This window comes from Larimichthys crocea, chromosome XIII (assembly GCF_000972845.2).
Source record: "Larimichthys crocea isolate SSNF chromosome XIII, L_crocea_2.0, whole genome shotgun sequence".
NCBI classification, from domain to species: domain Eukaryota; kingdom Metazoa; phylum Chordata; class Actinopteri; family Sciaenidae; genus Larimichthys; species Larimichthys crocea.
This window is the reverse complement of record NC_040023.1, coordinates 18713407-18737499: the sequence shown is the minus strand read 5'-3', so window position 1 is coordinate 18737499 and position 24093 is coordinate 18713407. Positions and strand designations below refer to the sequence as shown.

Below are 24093 nucleotides of genomic sequence, written 5' to 3'. Positions count from 1 at the left end.
CTGAGAGAAGAAAAAATAAAAACTATATATAAAAAAAAAAATACATTAGAAAAAAAAAATCAATATTGGAGACAGAGAACCAAAACCATCTAAAACTGTAGGCAATAACAGGACACCGCAACCATAAACATGTGCCAAAAACAAAACTCTAAATCAGGAAGGAAAACTATAAAGTAAGAAATGGGAGTTTCAAGAGGGCGCATCACACAAAAGCAACTCTGTTGTGTACTCTGTTGTGTAAAGTGAGTAGAAATGTGGAGATGGTGGAGAATCAGCTACATAGGAAAAGTATATTTCTTTTCTTATCCAGCTAGTTCATGTCAACAAACATGTCTGCTGTGATCCTTGACATGTTAATTACTTCATAGATGGCTTAAAAGGACCCAATGACTTTACCTGAAGTCTAAACAAAGACAAAATATTGGAACTGACTGAAAAGTACAAGAAACATGTAGGGACAAGCAAAAGACCCCGAGAGTGAAACAAAACAAATTATCTTTGTTGTTTTAATGGTTGTGATGTCTTATGATTTTATTTTAAACAAAAATGTATTTATCTGTGTCCAGAAATTGACTTCAAGCAAGAACCAGTTACAGTTCACTTGTTGATAATGGCAAAAAGCACCAGGACTATGGTGTCCAGAAGATTGGAAGGCCTCATAAAAAGCTCATGCTTACCATCAGCTGATCCTTCAAACTCCTCCGAAACAACTGCAAAAAAAAAAAACAGGTACAGCGTTAGAATATATTCACAGTATTAACAGCTTTTAAAAAGTTAAACTTGATCATAATCTGAGTGTTACATTCAGAAGATGTTTACATGGACTGTACAGCACTAAAGGTATATGGGACACAAAGCACGTACACGTTTATAGTTTCTATTAAAGATCATCTGCTGTTCTTTCCTGGTACCTTCTATACCAAGAAAGTAAAGCATCAGGAATACTGTTGTTAATTCCACTGTGTTTTTCTTTAATGCTATTCTTATATGTGTGAACACTGTGTCACTGTAGCACCTTCTCTTTCAGGTCGTATAATTCAAAAGCGCATACATCAATCTGCACATACGTAGATAGGTGAGGAAAAACATGCCGGCGCTGGGATGCATAGACCCTGATTAGATGCTTATCACCTGAAAGCACAGAGATGAGAACATACCAGTAGCAGCTGGCAGCAGTAGCAGCAGACACAGGAACAGAAATCGCATCATCTTCAAATGCTGCGGGGGGAAAAGAAAAGTTATAAATATCTGCTATTAATATTCACTCATTGATGTGTGTGAAATCTTGGTGTTTTGGTTTAGAGATAGGGTGTGATAGAACGCTGCATTGCTGTCTTTTATTGGGGCTTGCATGGCACTTCAGGATCCCATACTGCTAGTCAGTGGAAAATTAAAAATTCCAAGCCTAGTCCTTGTACACTTTTAACTGGTTAAAAAGTGTGCATAGAAATCAAGATTGTAATCTGAGGTGGCATGAGGGTCTGTAGGTGACAACCTTACTGTATTTCCCATGGTGCTCAGCAGAAAAACAGTTCTAAGATTTCTGTCAGAGTCAGCTGGCAACAAGTGTCTATTCAACATTCCCCCCCCTTACGTAAAGCCTGTTGTTGAGCAACAAAAAAAAGTGTCCAATGACTTCCACTTGCTTATTGTATTCTGCTAAGCAATATTCTTTTCATGCTAATTGCAAAAAAGAAAAAGGTTTAGGCTCGATTTCACTTATCCGTCCACTTTATCTCAACACAGAAACCAAGCGATACACGTAACACTGGCTGTAACTTCTTTTGTGCATATATGTGTGTGTGCGCATGTGTGTGTGTGTGTGTGTTGTTGTTCTTCTTGAAATCTCACAATTTCCTCATGGCACAGGGCCCAAAACAAACTCTACCTCCGTTCTCCATCACCACAACTTAAATGGGAAACACAGATGTTCCCGCCAAACAAAGCCCCAGCTGTACCCAACACAATATGAATGATGATATTTTTAAATGGGAAAACATGGGAATGTCCTCTCTTCCAGTCGAGGTCCCGGATGACGCCTCATTGGTCAGATTTAGTTTGGCTTGCAACCAGGCACCAATAGTCAATGCGATGTTTGATAATGTGCACGCAGAGAGAACGCTCCTATTGACCTTTGTGCTAAATGTTACTGGAGACGCCACTTCATTGTTAGCCATGCCCATTTTGTCCTTGTTTCCTCCACAGTTAATGACCTATGTGGAAAAAACTGACGTGACCTGCATTGTTAAGGTACAGATTATCAAACTGGGCACTAAAGGACAATATTCTAAAACACCTTTCACCCCCACACAACAGACTTTATTTAATCTACACATTACTACAGAAAAAGGAAGCGAATCTGCTCACCGTATGAAGAGTAGTTTCAAATTACTATATATGGTGAATGGAAGTGAAAGAGTAAAGGTGGCTTGGACATTAGTAATGGAGATATGAGACTAGTAAACGTCAGTTATGTCTTTCAATAAGGTTTTTGACAGCTTAATGAAAGACCCAGGCATCAAGAATCTGGCCAGACACTCTAATCTCATCTATAAACACTGCCCTGGTAGTGGATGTCGAGAAACCTTCATGTGAGACAAATGTCCACCCTGTAGGGCTGCGCAAAAACAAGTACAGCCCAGTACACAACAAGATTATCTTCATGCTAAATTAGCAGAACAGTATTAAGAGCTATTTTGGTTGACTATATCAGAAAAAGATGTTAATCACACAACTGAGGCTGATTGGAGAGGGAGTGTAGTGTGGGCTGTTCTGGCCTCTTGAATAGCTGCAGTAAATCTCCAAACGCAAACAACCTAAGAAGCTGCAAATAAAATCCCCTTCTGTATCCAATTTGCTTTTCAGAGTCGCTTTGGGTGAAATAATAAGCTGATCCAATTTGGAAATATTTATCAACCCAGTCCACTGCCTCTGTATCAAAATGGCTCCTGACGCCTGTATTATTTGTCAAATTGGGTAATATATTCTTGTACATTTGAATGCCGATTGAATTTGCTCTTTAATACCAGACCCAATTTGCAACATATAATAACCAGTGGCTTGCTTATAAACAAGACATGCCAGCTGCCTTCTGGCTAGAGATGCAAAGATCATAGAAGGTAAATGTAGAAATCTACAAATCATAAAGCTGGAGTGCAGAGCTGCAAGAAAGGCATATGCTGTGCTGTTGCTGGAGGGTGAACTTGTCTTGTTTTTGTTTCATTTTTCCCCAATGCAGTTTTCCACTGACAGGATTAACTCTGGATCTCATACCTGTCTGGCCAGGCCAGCCCACAATACACCTAAATCTTGTTTACCGGGTTTAATTTTGAATGATGAACACTTTCCACTCCTGCCAACCCACCCGGTACACTCTATAGCTGCAAAGCACACACACACACGCAAACAGAGGTTTACTGCACGCACATAAACAGAACTACATGCAAAGATTCAGACGACTTCCTTCTTATCTGCTCACACTGATAACAGCCCTCTGCTCAACAACTGTGCACCCCGAAACAACTTTGACACAGCGATACCGAACACTTATGTGCAGATATTAAAGTTAGTGTAGCCCAGAGAGTTCACAGGGAAACAAATACACGCAAGAAAAAATGAAAAAAAGAGAAGACAACAAAGAAAAACTTGTGTCAATGTGTCAAAACTAAAACAGACTTACTCTAAAAAATAATGAACCCAGCAACAAGGAAAATGAGTGAGTAAGAAAGTGAAGAAAAACACCCAGATCATTTGTTATTCATTACCACTCAATACTATAAAAGTGGTAGCTTACTCTGGTTCAGTGAATAGAGAAAATATTCTTATTGAAATGTTTACTCAACTCTGCCATCTCTACAAGGGCTGTTTATCTAAGTGGGATTGATGCAAATTCCCTTTTTTCCCTTTAACACAATATACTCTGCTGTGCCGCTGGACCGCAAACAAAGTAACAAGGAAACTCATGATGAAATAAAAAATAAAATAAGGCAAAACTCACAATACCTCAAATGGTGCCATGCAAACCAGTGAGCGATCCAGCATCAATAAAAGTGAGTTGGCAACTAAGCAGTTATTACCAATACAAGTGGTTGACTTGTTGAGAATTATGGCAATAAGGCCAGAAGTAAAACAGCTAAGAGGATGTGAGTGTGCCTGAATATGACGGCAGTCTTGCAGACAGAAGCATATCCTGTATTTGCCTACCGCCCCCTCTCTCTCTCGCTCTCCCTCTCTCTCTGCACCAGTGTGTAAAACTATGAAACCTGTGAACACAAAATATTGGCATTTTCAAAATCTGCGAGGGAGCAACAGATTCAGGACATACAGGACTTTTGGCACGTACACCTCAGGTTTTTACTTTTTATCAGATGGAGACAAAGCTGTTGTTCTTTGTTTTGTTAACATCACTATCACAAGACCTATCCCAGCCACAGTGAGGGTTTTCACGGTCCAATCTATCTGAAATGCAGCCTCATCACTCCTCCAAGAAACAAGCAACACACACACACACAAAAAAAAACACTCTGCAAGAGGAGATGTACAAGGTTAAATAAAAACCATGCTTCACCTCTGACTCTCCCAGGGCAAGCAGTGTGATTAACAGCAGCAGAAAAATTACATTTCTAAAAAAAAACACTAATATTTAAAACACTGACTGAATAGTATTAAGTTGTTACAGGAAGTTAGATAAGAAGTGAGTAAAAAAAAAAAAAGAAAGAAAAGTAAACCCCCCACCTTCTGTTATAGGTTTCCTTCAGGAAGAAGTGTACTTTTATGCAATCAGGTTATTGTCATACTGACTCATTGTGTTACAGACAGAACTGCTGTTGTTTAGAGGTGAAACCTCTCTCCACAAGGTTACACCCTGAGAATGATACAGATAACACTCACAACTCACACGAAAAAGCAAGAAAAGCTAAAGAGGGGAAAATAAAATGAGGAAAAAAGTAGTTTGAGACAGTTACACCTCAGGCTACATGCTGATGTTCATTTGCTTACAAAAACACACGGCATTGTGTGTCCAAATACATTTAAAAAACTGACAGACAACCTACCAACACAGGAGAAGGACAGGAAAATGTGTACTCCGATTATAAAAATCATACCCTTGTGTCTCTGTCTTCCTCTCTGCCCTGACGCGCTCACCACCTTATGACACCGGTCTATGAGCCACCACGGAGCGAACGTTTTCAGGAAGAGCCGGCAGCTGCTGTGTGGGACAGCTTCTGCACAACTTTATTCTCACCTATAAGGGGATTCACAGCCACCTCATTTTGCGCACAAGTGCCCTATGCCTCACATTTAAATAGTTCGCCAGTGCGGAAAGCACCCTCGCTGTTTCTGCTGAGAAACTGCTCTCTTTCCTGAAAACTGTGAGGTTAAAAACACTGTAATCAATATGTAAAGCTGTATGACAAATAACGCAGCACACATACATTAAAGTTGCGTAATGGTTTGGAGTTATTTTGTTTTTAAAAGATACACACACAAAAGAAAACGCATACAAAAACATTTTAATGACACGTTTCCTCTCTGGGTTATATATGTTATATATATAGGACGCCTGCCAGGTGCACCTTAATTGCAAATGATGACGTCCGAACAACTGATTGACAGATTCGTGTGCTTCATCATGCAAAGGTGTGCGAGTTAGTCATCCTTATAGGTTTCCCTTTGTCTGGCAGTTTATGGCTGTTTTCCCAGGCAAATATCCTGAAATCTATCAGTTGTAGGGGAAACAGAATAGTAATAAAATATAGTTTCCCTTTGTTTCAGAGCAGTAATGCAGCTTGTTTTGCTGCTCCAACTGTTCCTCATGGGACTTGGTAAGTAACACACATGTTTGTATGTTTTGCAATTCAGTAGATTCAAAAGGTTGTGCACTAACATCACAGTATAATTCAACTAGTTTTTTTCACTCATTCAGCTATATCCATTTTTAGCTCCACCTCACGCTCTCAATATTTGCAGCACATTTACCTTGGCATAAGGTTTTTCCCTTTCTCACCTGCATCAGTCGGGTATCAACAGTTCAAGCTGTGCACCTTGAGAAGTTCTATTTGTCCAGGTTTGAGTGATGTATGGGGTGTGGTGTCCCAGCCCGTTGAACAACAAAAGATACTAATCCGTGCATTGTTAAGGGAATTATGTTCAGTAATTGGTTTGACATCTTTAACTGTCTCTTTATTTTTCCACTGGGATGTGTTTAAAGAGATCAAAACTATATAACACCACACCAACATTCAGTTTGCTTTTTGTCACAATATGTTTTGCAAAGAGTTAAAACACACTACACCTTTTGCTTTTGTTTCATTTCAACTTTTGTTAGTATCTGCAGTAATTTATATAATAAAAGCATGTTCTAAAAGTTAAGTGTGTGGCAAACGATACAGAACAATACAAATAACCTGATTCTCATTTAAAGTATTTGTTAAAGGGTATACTTACATTTAAATAAGCTTGTTGTTCAGAGTTGGCTCACTGCTAGTATGTTGTTGCTTCCACGTCAAGATCCTTGTTATCATGGAAACTACCAGAGTAAGGGTGCACGTTAACACAGGTGTTTCAGCCAGGAACCAGGAACTATACTGTTGATTGGCTGCTGAGCTTGTTGAAATCTGACACCACCCTTCATATCTCTGTTACACAAGCAGGCTGACTGTGCATACTAGGGAAACTTGCTCAATTCTCACACTGAATAGATGTAATCACTTTAGGGCAAGTGTGTTGTTTGCGGTCATAAAATAAACTGCTGTCAGAATAGTCCATGTTTATTTGTAAATCATGTTATTGTTCACTCTAAATGCACGTTTCCTGCAGTCGTGATGTGGGAGTATATTGAAATGTTTCATATTGAATAATAAGTATAACTCAATTTTATTTTCTACTCTGCAGGGCTGTCTGGGGCCAGGCCTGGTAGAAAGTTTCTGATGATGTTTCCCCCTCATAATGACCCAACAGCAAATGTTAGCCATCGAGTAACCGTCACAGCCACTGGTGTTTGGACCTCAGTCACTGTGAAGGTTCTGGAAAGCAGCTTCATGCAACAGATCTTTCTCTCTGCTAGCCAGTCAAAGACAATTCACCTGCCATTATCTGTGGGAATGGTCGGTGATCACTCCTCCACACTCCTCAGTGTGAACTCTGTATGGCCTGTTACAGTCCTTGCCTCATTCTGTACTCACACGGGTTGTGACCACAGCTCCCTTAATGATGTGTCCTCATGGGGATCCCACTACTATCCCATTACTCCTCACTTCCCTAACCAGACTACTGTCAGCCAGATGGTGATCACAAGCTCAGACCACGAGACGTCAGTTGATGTCTTTCTGTCAGGAGAAGTGCACTTCAAAGGCAATATTTACCCCAGAGATAGTGTCCTTAAGTTGCATATAGGGGTGCTGCAGAGTGTTTGCCTTCAGAGCAACTCCAGCCTCTCTGGCTCAGAGTTAAACTCCCAAGAAGCTGTGGGTGTTGTAGTTGGGTTTACCTGCTCCAAGCACGCACCCGGGGATTGCTTTTATGGGTTTGCTGAACTTAAGCCAGTCTCCCAGTGGAGTTTTGATTATGTTATCCCACCCATGGTAAACACAGGAATGAGTTCCAGTTTCCTGCTGGCAATGGCTTCAATCAACTCTGACATGAACATGAGCACCCACACCAGGCGAAATAATGTCTCTCTTGTTGGTGGAGTTATGACGGCCATTCCACTTGTGACCTCTGACAAAATCCGAATTGCTAGTGACAGTCCTTTTCAACTTGTTTACTTCAGACATGGCAGTGCACAGCTTTCTTCAATTCTAACAGTACTGCCATCTGTTGATGATATCTGTCAAAGTGTACTTATATTTGATTCAGTTGATATGGATGAACAAAACAGCAGTACTTCCACAGGACATTTTAGGTCTGCCGTTAAATTCTCCCAGAAGCCCAACTATGCTGAGCTGCCTGACAATGCAGAGCCAAGTTCTCCTTACACAGATGTGGGATACTATTTGAGTACCTTGAACAGACAACTATATCCAGCAGTGTGTGAGAAAAGTATGTACTGGAGTGTTTTGAATGTCTTTACATTACACGTTGACTTGTGTCTCTGTTAACATTACATCTAGATTGTAATCATCTTCCTTTCTGTTCTAGCTGCAGCTTCTTGTGAAGAGTTACATTGTGGTCAAAAACGGAAGTGCTCTATCAAAGATGGAAAACCACACTGTTCTTTGAAAACTAAGATATGCTCTGCATGGGGTGACTCTTATTACCGTACTTTTGATGGAAGAGATTTTGTCCTACAGGGAAATTGTAACTACACTTTAGTTCAAACTGCCTGTCCAGGCTTAAATGCTTCTGTTCCACTGCAGATTAATATAGCCAGAGCATATTTGAACAGCGCCACTGTCTCCACCATCCACATGGTGCAGATGAGCATCCAGGGCTTTAATATCTCCATAGTTAAGGAAGAGAAAAATCATGTTAGGGTGAGTGTATTGAACTTATTTAAGTTAAACATACACTTTGTATCTTTTAAGCATTCATGTACATTTTCTGTCTCTTCTTGGATTAAAATTCACAGATTAATGGACAGAAGAGGAACCTGCCGCTCACCCTGGGAAATGGGTTCTTGCACTTGTATCCAAGTGGTTCCAGCATTGTCTTATACACTGCCTTTGGCCTGGCTCTGCAGTATGACTGGAAGCACCATCTCCAGGTTGAAGTTTCCCTAGAGCTGTATAGGCTCCTGTGTGGTTTGTGTGGAAATGCTAATCACAGCTCTTCAGATAACGTAATTGCCTCTAATAGCACCAATGTGACTGAGACTGTGGATTTTACCCTCCCATGGGTTGTGAACAATGATGCAGGATCCTGTATTGAGGATTGTGGTGGTGGTGTCTCGTGTCCACTGTGCACTCAAAGTCAGGCCAAATCTCTTCCTGGTGTTAAAGGCAACTCTTTCAAAACTGGCTGCACTCTACTGCAGAGGAGTGGTGGACCTTTTGCAGATTGTCACTCATATGTGGATCCTGAGCCGTTTGTCCGTAGCTGTGTAAACTACTTGTGTGTCAATGAAGCTGCGTCTTCTATGTGTAAGATCTTGACCGCCTATGCCAACATTTGCCAGAAGCTTGGGGCCAGAATGCAAAACTGGAGAACCATCGCCAAATGCTGTGAGTTTTAACTCCAGGTTGTTTTGTTTTAAATGGAAATGCCATGGTTTGCTACCAAATTGCTAAAAGTATGTTCTTTGTTTGGCAGCTATGGTGTGTCCTATGAACAGCCACTATGAGATCTGTGGTTCGGCTTGTCCTGCTACCTGTGGTAACCCAGAGGCTGATCGTAATTGCACTCTGCCCTGTGTGGAATCATGCCAGTGCAATAGAGGGTATCTGTTGAGTGGTGGGAAATGTGTACCACACAGCAAATGTGGTTGCCTTTACCAAGGTTCCTATTATCTCCCCAAGGAGAACTTCTGGATTGATGAACAGTGCCAGCAGAAATGTGTCTGCCAACCTAATTCCAAGATGGTCATGTGTGCACATTCTCATTGTCAGGATGGTGAAGTGTGCAAGATTTTGAATGGAGTCCTGGGTTGTCACTTGGAAGGGCCAGGGATGTGCATAGCTAAAGGAGATCCACGTTATACCACCTTTGATGGGCGCAACTTTGATGTCTACGGGAACTGTACTTACCTACTTACTTCTCACTGTCCCACCTGGGGCGACCTGGAAGACTTTAGTGTGGAGGTCCAGAACCAGATTAGGGATGCTACAAATGTTTCCTTTCGACATGTTAAAATGGTAGTCTCTGGTTATAACATTGAGCTATCGGATAACTGGAGTAACAGGGTTAAGGTAGTTTCATTTATTTGGCACAGCACAATTAGACAAATGTTTTCTTCTCTTGCAGTATTAACATCGCTCTAATTTTTTCAGGTAAATGGTCTGCTACTGCGTCTCCCATCTGTGTTGGACCAAGGCAAAGTAAAGCTCTACATGACTGGTTTCTCAAAGTCTATAGAGACTGACTTTGGTGTTGTTGTGACATTCCACTCTGATGTCCTGACTGTACAAATGCCAAGGATCTTCTCTGGTAATCTCTGTGGCCTTTGTGGTAATTTTAATGGCAATCCAGAAGATGATGTGGTACCTGATGATGAATCTGATATCTCAATGGCCGTTAGGCATTGGCAAACCAGCAGTGAACATGACTGTGTGGATGTGTATATGAACACCTCAGGTTGCAATTCAGAAGATATTTCTCTTTATCGGGGGAAAGATTTCTGTGGGCAACTACTGGATACAGAGGGAGTGTTTCAGAGCTGCCACAAAATGGTTGATCCCAAAGATTTCTTTGATAACTGTGTTCATGACCTCTGTTACAGTAATCAGACTACCTTGTGTCTGATTCTGTCCAGCTATGTTGCTGTATGTCAGGAAATGGGAACTATTATGGATGAATGGAGGACTTCCAACTTTTGTGGTAAGTAACAATAGTGAAATATCTGTTTATATTAAATGTGTACCGTATTTGGAATATCTTGAATACTCTTTTTTTTTTTTTTTTCTCTCCTTAGATCTCACCTGCCCACCTAATAGTGAATACCACTTGTGTTCCAGTCACATGTCTGACTGTGCAGAAAACCAAAGTTCTTTAGCGGTGAAATGCAAAGAAGGCTGTTTCTGCAAACCTGGGTTCTTTCACAGTGATGGGAATTGTGTACCAAATCTTGAGTGTGGCTGCCTTTACAATGGAGTTTACCATGAAATCCACGAGAACTTCTACCCTGATGAGCACTGTCATCTGCACTGTGTCTGTGTGAGCCACAACAGAGTGCAATGTACAAACCACACATGTCCAAATGGAACAAAATGTGCCATCCAAGATGGCCAAAGGGCGTGCCATGCATTACAACCTGTTAAATGCGTGATCATGGGTGGCACACATTTCAGGAGCTATGATGGACATAGCTTTGACTTCAACACGGGAGGCTGCCGTTATGTTCTGTCCCAGGTTTGTGATGAGGAAGAGTCTCACCCCACTGTTATTATCCAGCAAGGACAGCTGTATCTTAGGCTGCATGGAGTTAACCTGTCATTAGAGATGGAGCATTTGGGAAAAGTGAAGGTAAGCATGTGCACACTTACATGCACCCTTACAAACACACACTGTTTAGCGTGCTTTGATTTGTAATTTTAAATGTTTTTATTTTTCCAGATTAATGGTGTTCTGTGGACCCCTCCTGTCAAGCTAGATCACATGGCAATACTTCATTTTGGCTTGCTGACTCGTGTTGTTATAGACACTGGGGTTGTTGTCACTTATGGAGGCCCTAACCTGATACAAATAGTGATTCCTGCTTCCCATAAAAAGATGTGTGGCTTGTGTGGAATCGTAAGTGCTGTCAAAACAGATGATAACTGCAGCCCAAATTGCAACCTCACAAATGAGGTTTCCATCTTTGCAACTTCATGGTCACTTTCACCACCTGGAACGAACTGCTCTAAAGAATGGGAGCTCTGTTCAGCGTCCAACTCTACTGTGGAAGCTGAATTTGCATCTGATAATATCTGTGGCATGGTGCTTGCTCCTGCGGGACCGTTTAGTGGATGCCATTCCACTGTGAACCCAGAGCCCTTCTTTCAGAACTGTGTCAATGACTTGTGTATGTCTAATGGGAATAAAGACTTGTTTTGCAGTAGTTTGAGGGAGTACACTTTTGCATGCCAGGATGCAGGAGCTAAAGTCAAACCATGGCGGGGTGAGAAATGCTGTGAGTATTTTTAATCTAGTCTCTTTTACATATACATGTTTCATTAGTCTTTTTATGGTGCACTAGTGCATGTAAATTATACAGGTCTACACACATGCTTCTGTTGGCAAGCTCAATACAGTGAAATTGCCAGATTGATGTAAGGATTGTGTACAGTATCTGAACCTTTTTTTTTTTTTTTTTTTTTTTTTTTTTTTTGTTCTCCCTCCCACAGTGCTCTCATGCCCTGAAAACTCTCACTACAATATATGTGTCAGTGCATGCCCTGAGTCCTGTGGTATTTTATCCGATATCCCCTGCCCATGGACCTGTTATGAGGGATGTCAATGTGAGACTGGATACATGCAGAGTGGAAATGGCTGCGTCAAGTCTGACAAATGTGGCTGCTTCTACTATGGGCATTACTATGAGGTGAGTAGCTACATATTATTTAGCAAATCGTTTTACCTTTATCACTGCAATTATTATTATTTTCCCCCCTCAAATGATACTATGTTTAGCGTGTGACCTGATCTGCAGCTTAGTTTGACTTTTAACTGACCTATGAATTCCCTAAGGGCATGTGCTGTTATGACAAATATACATGTGATTGCACTGCAGGTTCAGTCATAAACATGTTGCCACAGTCGAGCTTAACAAGTGACATGCCCTAGTTATTCCGTGCACTATTAATTATGACTCATTAATGTCTTGGGCAAACATTCATATGCCTCAACTGTACGTGTGGCATGAGTAATCTCAAAATCCTAGGCTTTTGTGTTTTCTTGTATTGTTTTTGAAAACGGTTGGGTAATGCGGCACACCAACAGTGACTCAATGCTCTCAATAGACTGGGGAGATGTCGTGGGCTGAGGGATGCTCCCAGCAGTGTAACTGCTCTGCCACTGCCACTGTGTTCTGTGAGCCAGCTTCTTGCCCTGAGGGAGAGCGCTGCACCCTTAACGATACCTGGGGCTGTTCAAGGAAAGGTAGGCCCAGCTGGTTTTGCTGGGTTTGGTAACATTTCCTCACAGCCTAACTGTTGTTCATTCAGCTGCACCATGCATCACTCCACTAGTCTTGCGTTATCAAATTTGATCTCACTTAGTGGTATGTATGAGGTTGCAAAACAATCCAGACAGAAAAACAAAGCTGTTTTTCTCTGTGTCCTGTCATTTGACTTAAAATGAGGTTAAATCCTCACCTCTTTGAATAGTCCATTATGTACTTAAATCTCCTGCCTGCCTGGGGGTTTGAGCATGATTGCACTGTCAATCATCAGTAAAATGTACTGTTTATAATTGTACTTTTCCTCATAAAGGCATGTAACACAAATAATTGAATGTGTATTTACATTTGATGCCATGCAAATAAGGCATTCTGTGACTAATATTTACACTTGCCTCAACTCTGCAGATTTGTTTGGGAATTTATTCATGAATTTACTCATTTACAGCAGCAGTTCTGTAAGGGCTGATTACCAAAACTGCCATTAATCTGACATTGTTTCCTTTTTATCATTATATTTTTTTCAGCTGATAATGATACAGTCTGTAAGAATGGAGAGACTTGTGGTGTCCACAGCCAACCTCACCAAACTCCGTGCTGGGTACTGGGAGGTGCCCATTTCTACACTTTTGATGGAAAGGTGTTTGAATTCCATGGAAACTGTACCTATACTCTGATCCAAACATTGAATACCAGTAAGAATGATACACTTTGGGTTGGTGTACAGAAAGACAGAACCCCCGATGAGTCTTCCTCTCTTAAAGCTATTCATGTCAAAGTGTCTAAAGACAACATTACTATCTACAGAGGAGAAAGAGGCTATGCTTGGGTAAGTTTGAATTTGGAGATGAAAACAGTCAATTACTATTCTAGCCTGTTATTTACTGCGACTTAACATTATACAATGTGATGCTTATTCATTTATGACCTTTTAAGTATAGTATAATACTTCTTTTGTATTAGATTGATAAAATACAAGGTTAAAATTCACCAAAATTTCATGAAAATGCATATTTAAACATGTACACAATGTTTGCTCTCAACAGATAAATGGTGTGAAAAAGCTGATACCTGTGACGCTACAGTTCGGACTTGTGCAGATTTACCAGAGTGGCCTGTTTGTTGTTGTGGATACTAGTCTGGGCATCCAGATTAAGTATGACTGCTCTCATATTGCCAATATCCTCCTCTCCAATACAACAAAAGTCCAGGGTATATGTGGAAATAATAATGGTATCGAAGACGATGACCTCACAACCCCACAGGGTAGGGTTGTGGATGCTACTACCTTTGGCTGGAGCTGGAGAGTTCCTGATCAGGAAGCTTCGTGTACAGCAGATTGTGGAGATGCATGCCCACGCTGCTCTGCTGAGCAGCTACAGGATAAAAATTTAGTCAGTCAATGGATCTTTCTGAATGAGTACATTTGGTCACCACAAAATCCATTATATTTGTGCCATGAAGTTATTAGTTACACTAAAATCTCCAGAGCTGTGAGCATATTTGACCTGTGCTTTAATAATGACACTCAGAAGGCCCTCTGTTTGATCTTGGAGGCCTATGCTGCTGCCTGCAAAACCGCCCAGATCCAGATTGGAGAATGGAGGAATAGCACCTTCTGCCGTGAGCTAATTTATCAATTTCACACGGAAACCTTCAAAAAAGATCCCAAATATACTTTTTTAGTTCCATCCTCCACTTGAAGCTACTTCTATTAAAACATATATACTATGTGTTAGGACTGTGTGTGCAATTTTATTTCTCCCATATTGTTAATCATTCTCCTTCTCTCCTATCAGCCATGTCCTGCCCACTGAATAGCCACTATAAGTCCTGCGGCACAGCCTGCCCTGCCACCTGTCAGGACCCATTTCGTTCAAGGCCCTGCACACTGACTTGTGTGGAGACCTGCCAGTGTGACCCAGGGTTTGTCCTGGACGGCAACAACTGTGTCCTCTTGTCCCAGTGTGGCTGCACTCACAACGGCTACAATTACCACAGCAACCAGACCTTCTGGGCTGACGAGGAATGCACTGAACGGTGCATCTGTGACCCCCACACCCACCAGACACACTGTCATTTGGATTCCTGTGGCCCAGATGAATACTGCAGTCTTCAAAATGGTGTCAGAAGCTGTGTGCTGCACCATCAGCAGACATGTATGTACACTGGTCATCACATAGTCACCTTTGACCAGCATGACTATGATTTGCATGGCACCTGTCAGTACCAGTTGGTGGGTGTGTGTGAACAGAAACAAGGCCTCGATGGTATTCAGGTTTACATACAGACAGATGGACATCTAGAGTCAGCACTTTACATCCTGGTCAATGTGAGTGGTGTGCTTGTGAAGCTAAACAGCAAAAACACTGAAAATATAGAGGTGAGTGCTGGTATCCTGTTGTTGCTGTGTATTTCTTAAGATTTGTGTGAAATGAGATTTAATTTTTATTTACTTTTTTTAACGTAATGTGTCAGAAATGATCTAGTTTAATTAATTAAATCAGACAACAAAGGTTTCTTTTGAAAATGTCTTGCCCTGTGCTTACTTAAATGCAATTTTGGCACCACCTACAGGTTGATGGTGTCAAGAGGAACATGCCCTATCGCTTCAGCCCTACTGCACTGGCTTTTTCTTTGGGGCTGCACACTTACATCTCCACAGATGTGGGCTTTGAATTTAGTCTCAGTGTTGAGGGCATAGTCAGTATTAGCCTCTCCACTAAATATGCTAATGCTACTTGTGGCCTGTGTGGAAACTTCAACTCTGATCCTGCTGATGACCTCCCAGCGAATAAAACACAGGAGCAGCTCAGTCCTGAACGTTTTGGAAAAGCTTGGAGAAGAGGGCAGAATTCTTGGTGCTGTCTTGGAGGAAGTTGTCCAAAATGTTCATCTGAGAATCAGGCCCGCTTCTCTGACCCAGAGGCTTGCGGGAAGATTCTGGAAGTTAATGGACCATTCAGGCACTGTCATGGCAAAGTGGACCCCTCCAGCTTTTACAAGCGCTGTGTTAGTGACCTGTGTCTTCATGGAGGTCTCCAGCCTGCACTGTGTCATTCCTTGGCAGCGTATACTGCAGTCTGCCTTTCCCACAAGGCTATAGTTTATGCCTGGAGGAATCCTGAATTCTGCTGTGAGTGTTAATGTGCTCCCAGCTCTGTGGTGCAAGTGAATTAAATTAATATCCTCTACAATTGTTACTGTGCTGTTTGAAGTTCAGCATTATTGCACACCAAATGAAATATGGCATGTTTGCAGATGCCATTTCATCATGTTTAGATTGCTTGACATTGATATTGATCACATAACATGAGAAAAAGAGAATGCAATTTTCTGCTTATAAATCATATGCCTGTAGGTACTTAAATAACAATGTGTGCTAACTTGTGTTTATTGCAAGTTAAAGTTAGTATAAATCGAGTACAGTGTGCTGTGAGTATTGAGGCCACAACCTTTTAGGTGCTATTGGACCACTAGATGGTACTAATGCATCACTGGTCAACCCTAACCTTTACAACATTTTCCTGTCTTCCTGGTGTCTCTCTGTATCTCTACAGATCCATCCTGTCCCTCCAGTACCAGATACAATATGAGTTCTGCTTCTGTTCACCTCTGCCTCGGCTGCCAGAATAACACAGTAGAGGTGCCTCTAAACACTGGGGAGGACTGCTTCTGTGAAGCAGGTTTAGTTCACAGTGGCAGCCTTTGTGTCTCTCCAGAAAACTGTGGCTGCTTCCACCATGGAGAATACTTCAGTGCTGGACAGGAGTTGTCTACATGTGAACAAAGCTGTTTATGCCATGCTCGGGGACATATGACTTGTCGCAATGTCTCCTGTGGAAAGGATGAAGAATGTAAGCTTATTAGGGGTGTTCAAAGATGCCACCCCAAACCCAGAGTGGCACACTGCTCTGTTGATGGATCCCAATATACTACGTTTGATGGACAGGCATTTGAATTTCATGGTTCATGTAACTACACCCTTGTGCAGACGTGCTCTCTCAAAAAACTGGATGTGGAGCCTGTTTTGATTGCTGCACAGGGCAACTACAGTGAGGGCAGACAGATCTACCTGCAAGTCAATAAAATGTATTTTAAGACATCAGCAGCCTTTCCTGGAAAAATTCAGGTAATTCATTTAATGATTTCACAACTTTCAACATGATTTATTGTTGATCTCTGTAAAGTATTTTCACAGCTTACACAAACTACATTGTATATTAAGTTTTAAACATGAATTATTTCACCCAGGTAAATGGAGTTTACGAGAACCTGCCATTCTCACAGAATAATGTCACTGTCCATCAGAAAAATGGATGGTTAACCATTAAGACGCCACAGTCATTTATGCTTATGACAGACCTACAAAACCACTTTCTGGTGAAGATCCCTGATATTTACCACCAGACAACCTGTGGCCTTTGTGGAAACTACAATGACAATCCCTCAGATGACATGCAGCTGCCCAATGGCACTGTGATCTCTGATCCTGCCATGTTTGGGTCATCATGGAAGTTCTCTGATCTTGAACCATCCTGCAGCGACACATGTGACAGTACCTGTGAACTCTGCAAGGCCCCTCTGCCAGAGTACTCCTCTGACCTGCACTGTGGCCTTCTCACTCATTCCAGGGGACCCTTTTCCTCTTGTCACCATTTAGTTTCCCCACAAAAACACTACTCTGTCTGCATGAAAAACCTTTGTGTTGCAAAAGGACATCGCTCAGCCCTGTGTGATGCACTGTGGGCCTATGAGGCAGCATGTACAGAGGCAGGAGGGACAGTTGACCTCTGGATGAACACAACACGCTGTGGTAAGTAACAGCTTGGTACATTGTTTAAATTAAATGTCAGTCAGTCTTGAACAGTATAATAGTTTACTGCACTTAATCATTTGAAATTTTACTGTCATGTTTTATATTTTACAGCTTATCAATGTCCTCAATTCAGCCACTACAGCCAGTGTGCCAATGCTTGCTCCTCACTGTGTCCTGAGATAAGCCAGACAGTTCAGTGCCCTTGGGACTGTGAGGAAGGTTGCCAGTGTAATACAGGACACCTTTATGATGGCCATGCCTGTGTACCAGCAGAGCAGTGTGGCTGTGTACAGGATGGGAGGAGGTTTAAGGTCAGAATTTAACACTATTTTGTGTCCAGTCTAATCTAGAAAAGTGGTAATTTAGCTAGTCCTACACTTTAACTTAAATTAGACATTTTATTTTTGCAGTATTTTAAATTTAAGAATTGTATTTAATATTTTACCTCTTTAACACTTTCCCCTTTTTTCCTGTTTGTATTTTCAGGCCTCTGAGAGCAAACTGCTACAAAACTGTACTGTTAATTGCACCTGTGGGCCTCCTCTTGTCTGTGAGCAATACTCATGTCCTTCGCTGTACAGCTGTATAGTTTCAGATGGAGTCATGGGTTGTCACAAGGATGGTGAGCATATTGAGGAAACTTATTTGTAGATACTGACTACCTTGTTCACATATTGTCTTTTCATGTTAAAACTAAAATTACTGTATTTTCCCTTTTTAAGCAGAGCAAAACACAGATCCATGTGAAGGAAAATGTGATGAAACTGAGAATTGTTACCTGAGCAATGGTGTACCTGTCTGTGAAAGCCGTCATGGTCTGTGCGGGGCCTGGGGAGGCCAGCACTACCACACCTTTGATGGGCTTGACTATAACTTTGAGGGTACCTGTACATATCTCCTCGCAGCCAGCAAAGGGGCAGTAAATTGTCTGACACCCTTTAGTGTGTCCAAGAAGAATGATTGCAATGGCAGTAGAGCTGCGTTCTCCACACTGGTGGTCACGGTACAAGCTTATGGGTTCATCATAAAGTTTAGTAGTGATAAAGGCAGCATACATGTGAGTAAATGTCAATTTTCTGAATTAAACCACTCAGGTTTTACTTATCACTAATGAGTTTTTCCTCTTTATCTTCAGGTTAATGGTCAAGTGACTTATATTCCTGTTAATCTGATGCGGGGTAAGATCCAGGTCTCTTACAAGGGAGGAAAAGCTTTACTGAAAACAGACTTTGGTATGCATGTAGTGTTTGATGGGAACTCCACTGTTGTAGTTACACTGGACCCACATTACAAGGGCAAAGTCTATGGGCTGTGTGGCAATTTCAATGGTGATCCTCAAGATGAGTATCCTGTAACTACACCTGGTTCCCCTCCCATTAAGACGAGTGTGGAGCTCGCTCAAGCTTATCGCCTCTTTGATGGGGACCTTGACTGCTGTACTGGCTGTAAGCAGAATTTGGATGAAGAAACCTTGCCCATAGATTTGGTTTCTGATGCTGACTCAAGTAAACGGTGTGCAGTGCTCACTGATCAGAATGGTCCGTGGGCCCACTGTCATAGCCGAGTCAATCCAGATTCCTTCTATAAAAGCTGTGTAGTTGACTGCCTGCATAATGGGGGATCAAATGTTGCCCATCACAAAGCCATACATACCTACTCCATGGTTTGTGGAGAATCTGATAGCTACCATGATGAAGTGACAGTCGGTAAGTAGTTGTGTTAAATGGAATTCTATACAGTTAAAATTTCCATTGACTATTATGATAGAACTTTAAATGACACACTAATAAATCATTTCAGATGTGCACTGTCCACCAAACAGCCACTACAAGACCTGTGGTTCAGCCTGTCCACCATCCTGTGAATTTAATGCCACCACCTGCAATAAGGCCTGTGTTCAGGGCTGCTTCTGTAACCCTGGATTCATTAGAAGTCCCACTGGTTGTGTGCATCCACATCAGTGTGGCTGTACAGACTCCAGAGGCAAATACCACAGCCTCAACTCAACTTTCTGGGCTCCAGACAACTGTGGCCAGGTTTGCATCTGTGGACCGGCTATTGGAGAGACCCGCTGCCACCCAGCCCAGTGCCCCAGAGGAATGGTCTGCAAGCAGCTCCATCACAAGAGGGTGTGTCAACCTGAAAACCCCCAGAACTGCACAATTACTACTGGGATGCATTTTATGACCTTTGATGGACATCGTTTTGAATTTAGAGATAGCTGTTCTTATACATTGGTTCAAACAAGGTCCAACCTAACTGGATTAACACCGTTCAATATCACCATCTCAGATGCAAGTTGCCACAAAAGGTTTATTCATAGTGTTGACTTAATACTTTCAATCTATGGTTTGGAGGTGATGGTGAGAAAAGCTGAACCTGGGAAGGTTTTGGTGAGTACTTTACAAGATATTATCAACTGTCTTAAATGAGCCACTGTATACATTTCTGATTTGTAATGATTTCTGTTTCTTTTCATTCTCAGTTTGACGACATGTTTAAGTCCTTACCATACTCTGACCCGTCAGGCCGTGTAAATGCCTACAGCACACCCTCATCCCTCATTATTCACACTGATGTGGGATTACAGCTGATTGTCTACAACAACATTGGCACTCTAATGGTCATCCTCCCTAGTAGTTATGGCTCATCTGTCTCTGGTCTTTGTGGGAATGCCAACACTGATCCTGATGATGACCTAATGATGCCCAATGAAGAGCTTGCTCAAAATGGACTAGAGTTTGCCCACAGCTGGAGGGCTCAGGATGCAGAGTCCTGTAGGTCCAACTGTTCCTTCAAACTGAAGCGTTGTCCTGTCGAGGCACAGAAGCTTTTTGAAGGCAGCGACTTCTGTGGGGTGTTGTTGAATGAGCTCGGGCCATTTGCTGATTGTGCCTCAGTGTTAAGTCCCAAGCATTACTTCCACAGCTGTGTAGCAGATTCCTGCTCTTATGATGGGCACTACTCAGCAGTCTGCAGTTCCATTGCATCTTACGCAGCTGCCTGCCAAGCTGCTCAGCTGCCAGTCAGACAGTGGAGGAGTGACACTTTCTGTGGTGAGTATATGGTTCTGTCTTCAGTTGATGGACATCAAAAAGATGGGACAGAAATTCTGTAGGATGAAAGAAGTTGGTTTACTTGCAGTAAAAAGACAGTAAATAATCTTGTTTAAAAATGTCCTAAGTCTCTTAAGTTGAAGTAACTTATTTAACCTCTCTCCCGCTAGGTATGTCATGTCCTAAAAATAGCCACTATGAGCTGTGTGGACCTCGATGTCCTGTTGTTTGCCTTGGACTGTCTTCTCCAGCAAACTGTAGTGGACGTTGTGAGGAGGGTTGCCAGTGTGACCCTGGCTATGTCCTGAGTGATGGTCAATGTGTTCTGGTTTCTGACTGTGGCTGCATGCATAATGGACAGTATCACCCTGTTGGCCCTTTCACCTCTGAGAAAAGATGCCAAAAGTGTAACTGTGAAGGAGGAGCAGTGACATGCAGCCCCTCAGAAAACTGTCCAGTAAAAGATGGCCTTTCCTTGCTATATGGGGTGTGCCAAGTGTTTGCTGGTTTTGGATACATTACGTTTGATGGCGTTATTCTGCCTCACCATGGAGCTTGTACTTATGTAGTGTCATCCCTCTCTTCTAAAACTATGCATGACTATACTCTGCTAGTTAGCTTTAAGAAGGACAAGAATGACATTTTCACAGTCAGCAGACTATTATTTCATTTGCCTTCACATGAAGTGTCCATTGACCCTGAAACTCTATGGAAAATACAAGTAAGTTTTGCTATCTTTATTTATTTGTTTTAAACATAAATTGCATAAAATACTTGCAACATTAAGTGGTCTGTGTGCTTTCAGGTAAACCAAGAAGAACACAGTGTGCCTTTTGTCAATAGAGAACTCGAAGCATACCAAGTCGGCAACAGACTAATTATCGTCACACCATCCGGGGTGGGCATTGACTTGTCCTCTACCCAATACCTCAGGTTAACTGTACCACAGGGATTTGACGGCACACTGTCAGGCCTCTGTGGAAACTTCAATGGGGACAAGTATGATGACTTGGAACAGAGAAAAGGTCATCTTGCCAAACACTTTACAGAGCTCCTGCACAGCTGGGCAGAAGAAGCTCCTGGACAGCGTTGCACTGACAATTGTGGGAGAGAGTGTGAGGAGTGCAGCCTGTCCCTACAGGACAGTATGGTGTGTGACATCCTGTTGATGAGGAGTATTGAATTCAACCAATGCTGGAACAGTAGCGTGGATCGCGATGTTTACACACGTATGTGCATCAGGGCAGTTTGTGCCGGGGCAGGGCAAAAGGCTGCATGTCTAGCACTTGAAGCATTTTCTGCAGCCTGCCAGGCTAAAGGAATACCAGTAGAACCATGGAGAGAGAACACTCCTTGTGGTAAATTAATAACTTTGGTCACTGTTTAAATTAAGATTGTATGAGACACTCCACCATATGATTTTATATTTACTACCACCAGCTTTCCAGTGTCCTGACCGCAGCAGCCCAGGGAAATGTGTTGACTCCAGCTCCAACTCATGCCCCGCTCTGCTCCGCCCTGGTTCTTCAGCACCTGGCTGTTCAGAAGGCTGCCAGTGCCACTACGGAAATGTGTTTGATGGGGGCGAGTGTGTACCTTACAGTCAGTGTGGGTGTGTTCTCCATGACCTCTATATCAAGGTAAATATATATAGTACAAACCTAATACAGAGAAAATCCTACTGTATGTATGTTCAAAAGGGATTATCTGCAGTAGTGGAGGGTGTATTCACATCCTCTTTTTTTAAAGTGTATTTTCCCTGCATTACAAATGTTAGTAAAAGTATGTATAATTCATGGGGGTTCGTTTGACACTATCATTAGATCAGAGAATTTTTATTTATTTATTTTATTTATTTTAAATGGGGCTAAAACTGATTTTCATTGTGGATTAATTATTAAATGTCAATATAATTACCCAGAGCCCAACCTTCACAATATTTTGTTCCAACCTAAGAATTATTTAAATAAAATAAACTGCATTTGTTATCTCTTGTCCACTTCTTAGATGGATGAACAACTGTACACAGAGGACTGCACCCAGAGATGTTGGTGCCACCCTTTGAGTGGGGTGATATGTGAGGAGGCTGGCTGCAGTACAGGGCAGCAGTGTGCTCTGAGGAATGGTTCATGGGGCTGTCATGACAAACCTGAGGTTTGTGAGCTCAGGAGCAGCCTCCAGGTCTCCACACTGAGCGGCCAGCAGCTGATCTTGGAACCTCAGTTATCTTACAGTCTGGTGTCCCTCTGTGACGAGGCAAGTGTGCAGTGGTTCAGCGTGATCTCCTACCATGGACCTTGTGATGGCAGCTCTTCCAGACTTGTCACTGTGTTTCAAATCCTTTTGCATGGATCATCATTTGCCATACAGGATGGCACAGTGAAGGTAAAATCACTCCTAAGAAAAACGTATTGCAAGTTTCCACAGTTTGTCCTAACTAACTCACTGCTTTACCCCACAGCTGAATGGACACTTTGTATCCCTCCCACACATTTTGCCATCAGGGGTGTCTTTGTCATCTGGTGTGAACCAGGATAAGTCAGAGGTCATAGTGATACTGAGGAGAGACACTGGGATGGAGTCAGAGCTGGAGATAGAGATTGGTGCTACCATGGTGACAGTCAAGGTCCCTATCTGGTACTCTGGGAAATTGTGTGGTCTCTGTGGAAACCTTAATGACCTCCACACTCACAATTCAGTCAAGTCATGGGTTCTCCCTGACTTTCCTGGCTGGTAAGCGGTGTTCTCCACAACGATAGTGCTGTATCAGAATTGACAAATGTTTAAAATATTAATTCAATAATACATATATTCTCTCTTCACAGTGGCTTCAGTGGATGAAGACTGACCTCTTTGTTAATGTCATGTGTTGCGACTTGTTGAATGTTTGTATGAATACAAAGTATTTAATCAACACTGTGTGTAGTCTGTTTCTTGTGACTCTAATAGATGTCATGCCCTTCGTGTACATTTTACATAACTCTGGTTATACTTATCAGTTAGGCCCATACACCTTTTTTAAATAGTCAGTTGCTTGGATTCAAACAAAGAGTAATGAGGGCACACCTTAATCTAAATCCACAACGTGTGTACCGAAACTAAACCAAGCACACTGTTGCCCAGCCCAAAAGCTTCTAACCAAACGAGCACCCATTAAATATTTGATTATTGTTTTATCGTTATTTTAAGAAGAATCTAATGCAAACTTTTGAGGGCGAAGATGTATTTATTTTTTCTTTGTTACAAATGATTGTTGCACCCTCCACTACGTGCTGCTGCTCTTGGGTGACACCCAAAACCAACAGAAACCGCTCCTTTATCCCAACACCTGCCATTCTACAGATATGTTAGTGTAATTATGATTTGATTGATCCATTTCATGGGATTATCCACCCATTTTGCAAGCTTTACAAGGTTGCACTTTGAAACCATGAACTGGCTTGAAGAACACAAACACTGGCAGAATT

At 41.9% G+C, this 24093-nt stretch overlaps 1 protein-coding gene across 2 annotated transcripts; it reads left to right on the top strand.

Annotated features, from left to right (window-relative positions):
- Positions 1-5625: 5625 nt before the first annotated feature.
- LOC104925515 (IgGFc-binding protein) lies at positions 5626-23663 on the top strand. Of its 2 annotated transcripts, none has more exons than XM_027286733.1 (28): positions 5626-5825; positions 6895-8040; positions 8140-8474; positions 8570-9161; positions 9250-9845; positions 9927-10473; positions 10568-11118; positions 11209-11764; positions 11979-12175; positions 12594-12732; positions 13279-13580; positions 13798-14374; positions 14551-15134; positions 15329-15887; positions 16312-16883; positions 17006-17567; positions 17682-17881; positions 18057-18192; positions 18296-18627; positions 18706-19276; positions 19371-19963; positions 20056-20626; positions 20797-21347; positions 21432-21984; positions 22067-22266; positions 22634-23011; positions 23088-23359; positions 23452-23663. In XM_027286733.1, exons 1-28 carry the CDS (start codon positions 5783-5785, stop codon positions 23465-23467), a joined length of 12231 nt encoding a protein of 4076 aa, XP_027142534.1. In that variant the 5' UTR covers positions 5626-5782; the 3' UTR covers positions 23468-23663. The 2 variants fall into 2 exon arrangements, with proteins under 2 accessions (XP_027142534.1, XP_027142533.1); XM_027286732.1 differs by having other exon boundaries at positions 18293-18627.
- Positions 23664-24093: the final 430 nt, after the last annotated feature.

Excerpts from the sequence above, each read along its gene's own strand:
- LOC104925515 (XM_027286732.1), top strand. The coding sequence starts at position 5,783 with ATGCAGCTTGTTTTGCTGCTCCAACTGTTCCTCATGGGACTTG. Across the intron at positions 21,348-21,431 it reads AAACTCTATGGAAAATACAA|GTAAACCAAGAAGAACACAG; the intron begins GTAAGTTTTGCT and ends GTGTGCTTTCAG. Across the intron at positions 22,267-22,633 it reads TCCATGACCTCTATATCAAG|ATGGATGAACAACTGTACAC; the intron begins GTAAATATATAT and ends TCCACTTCTTAG.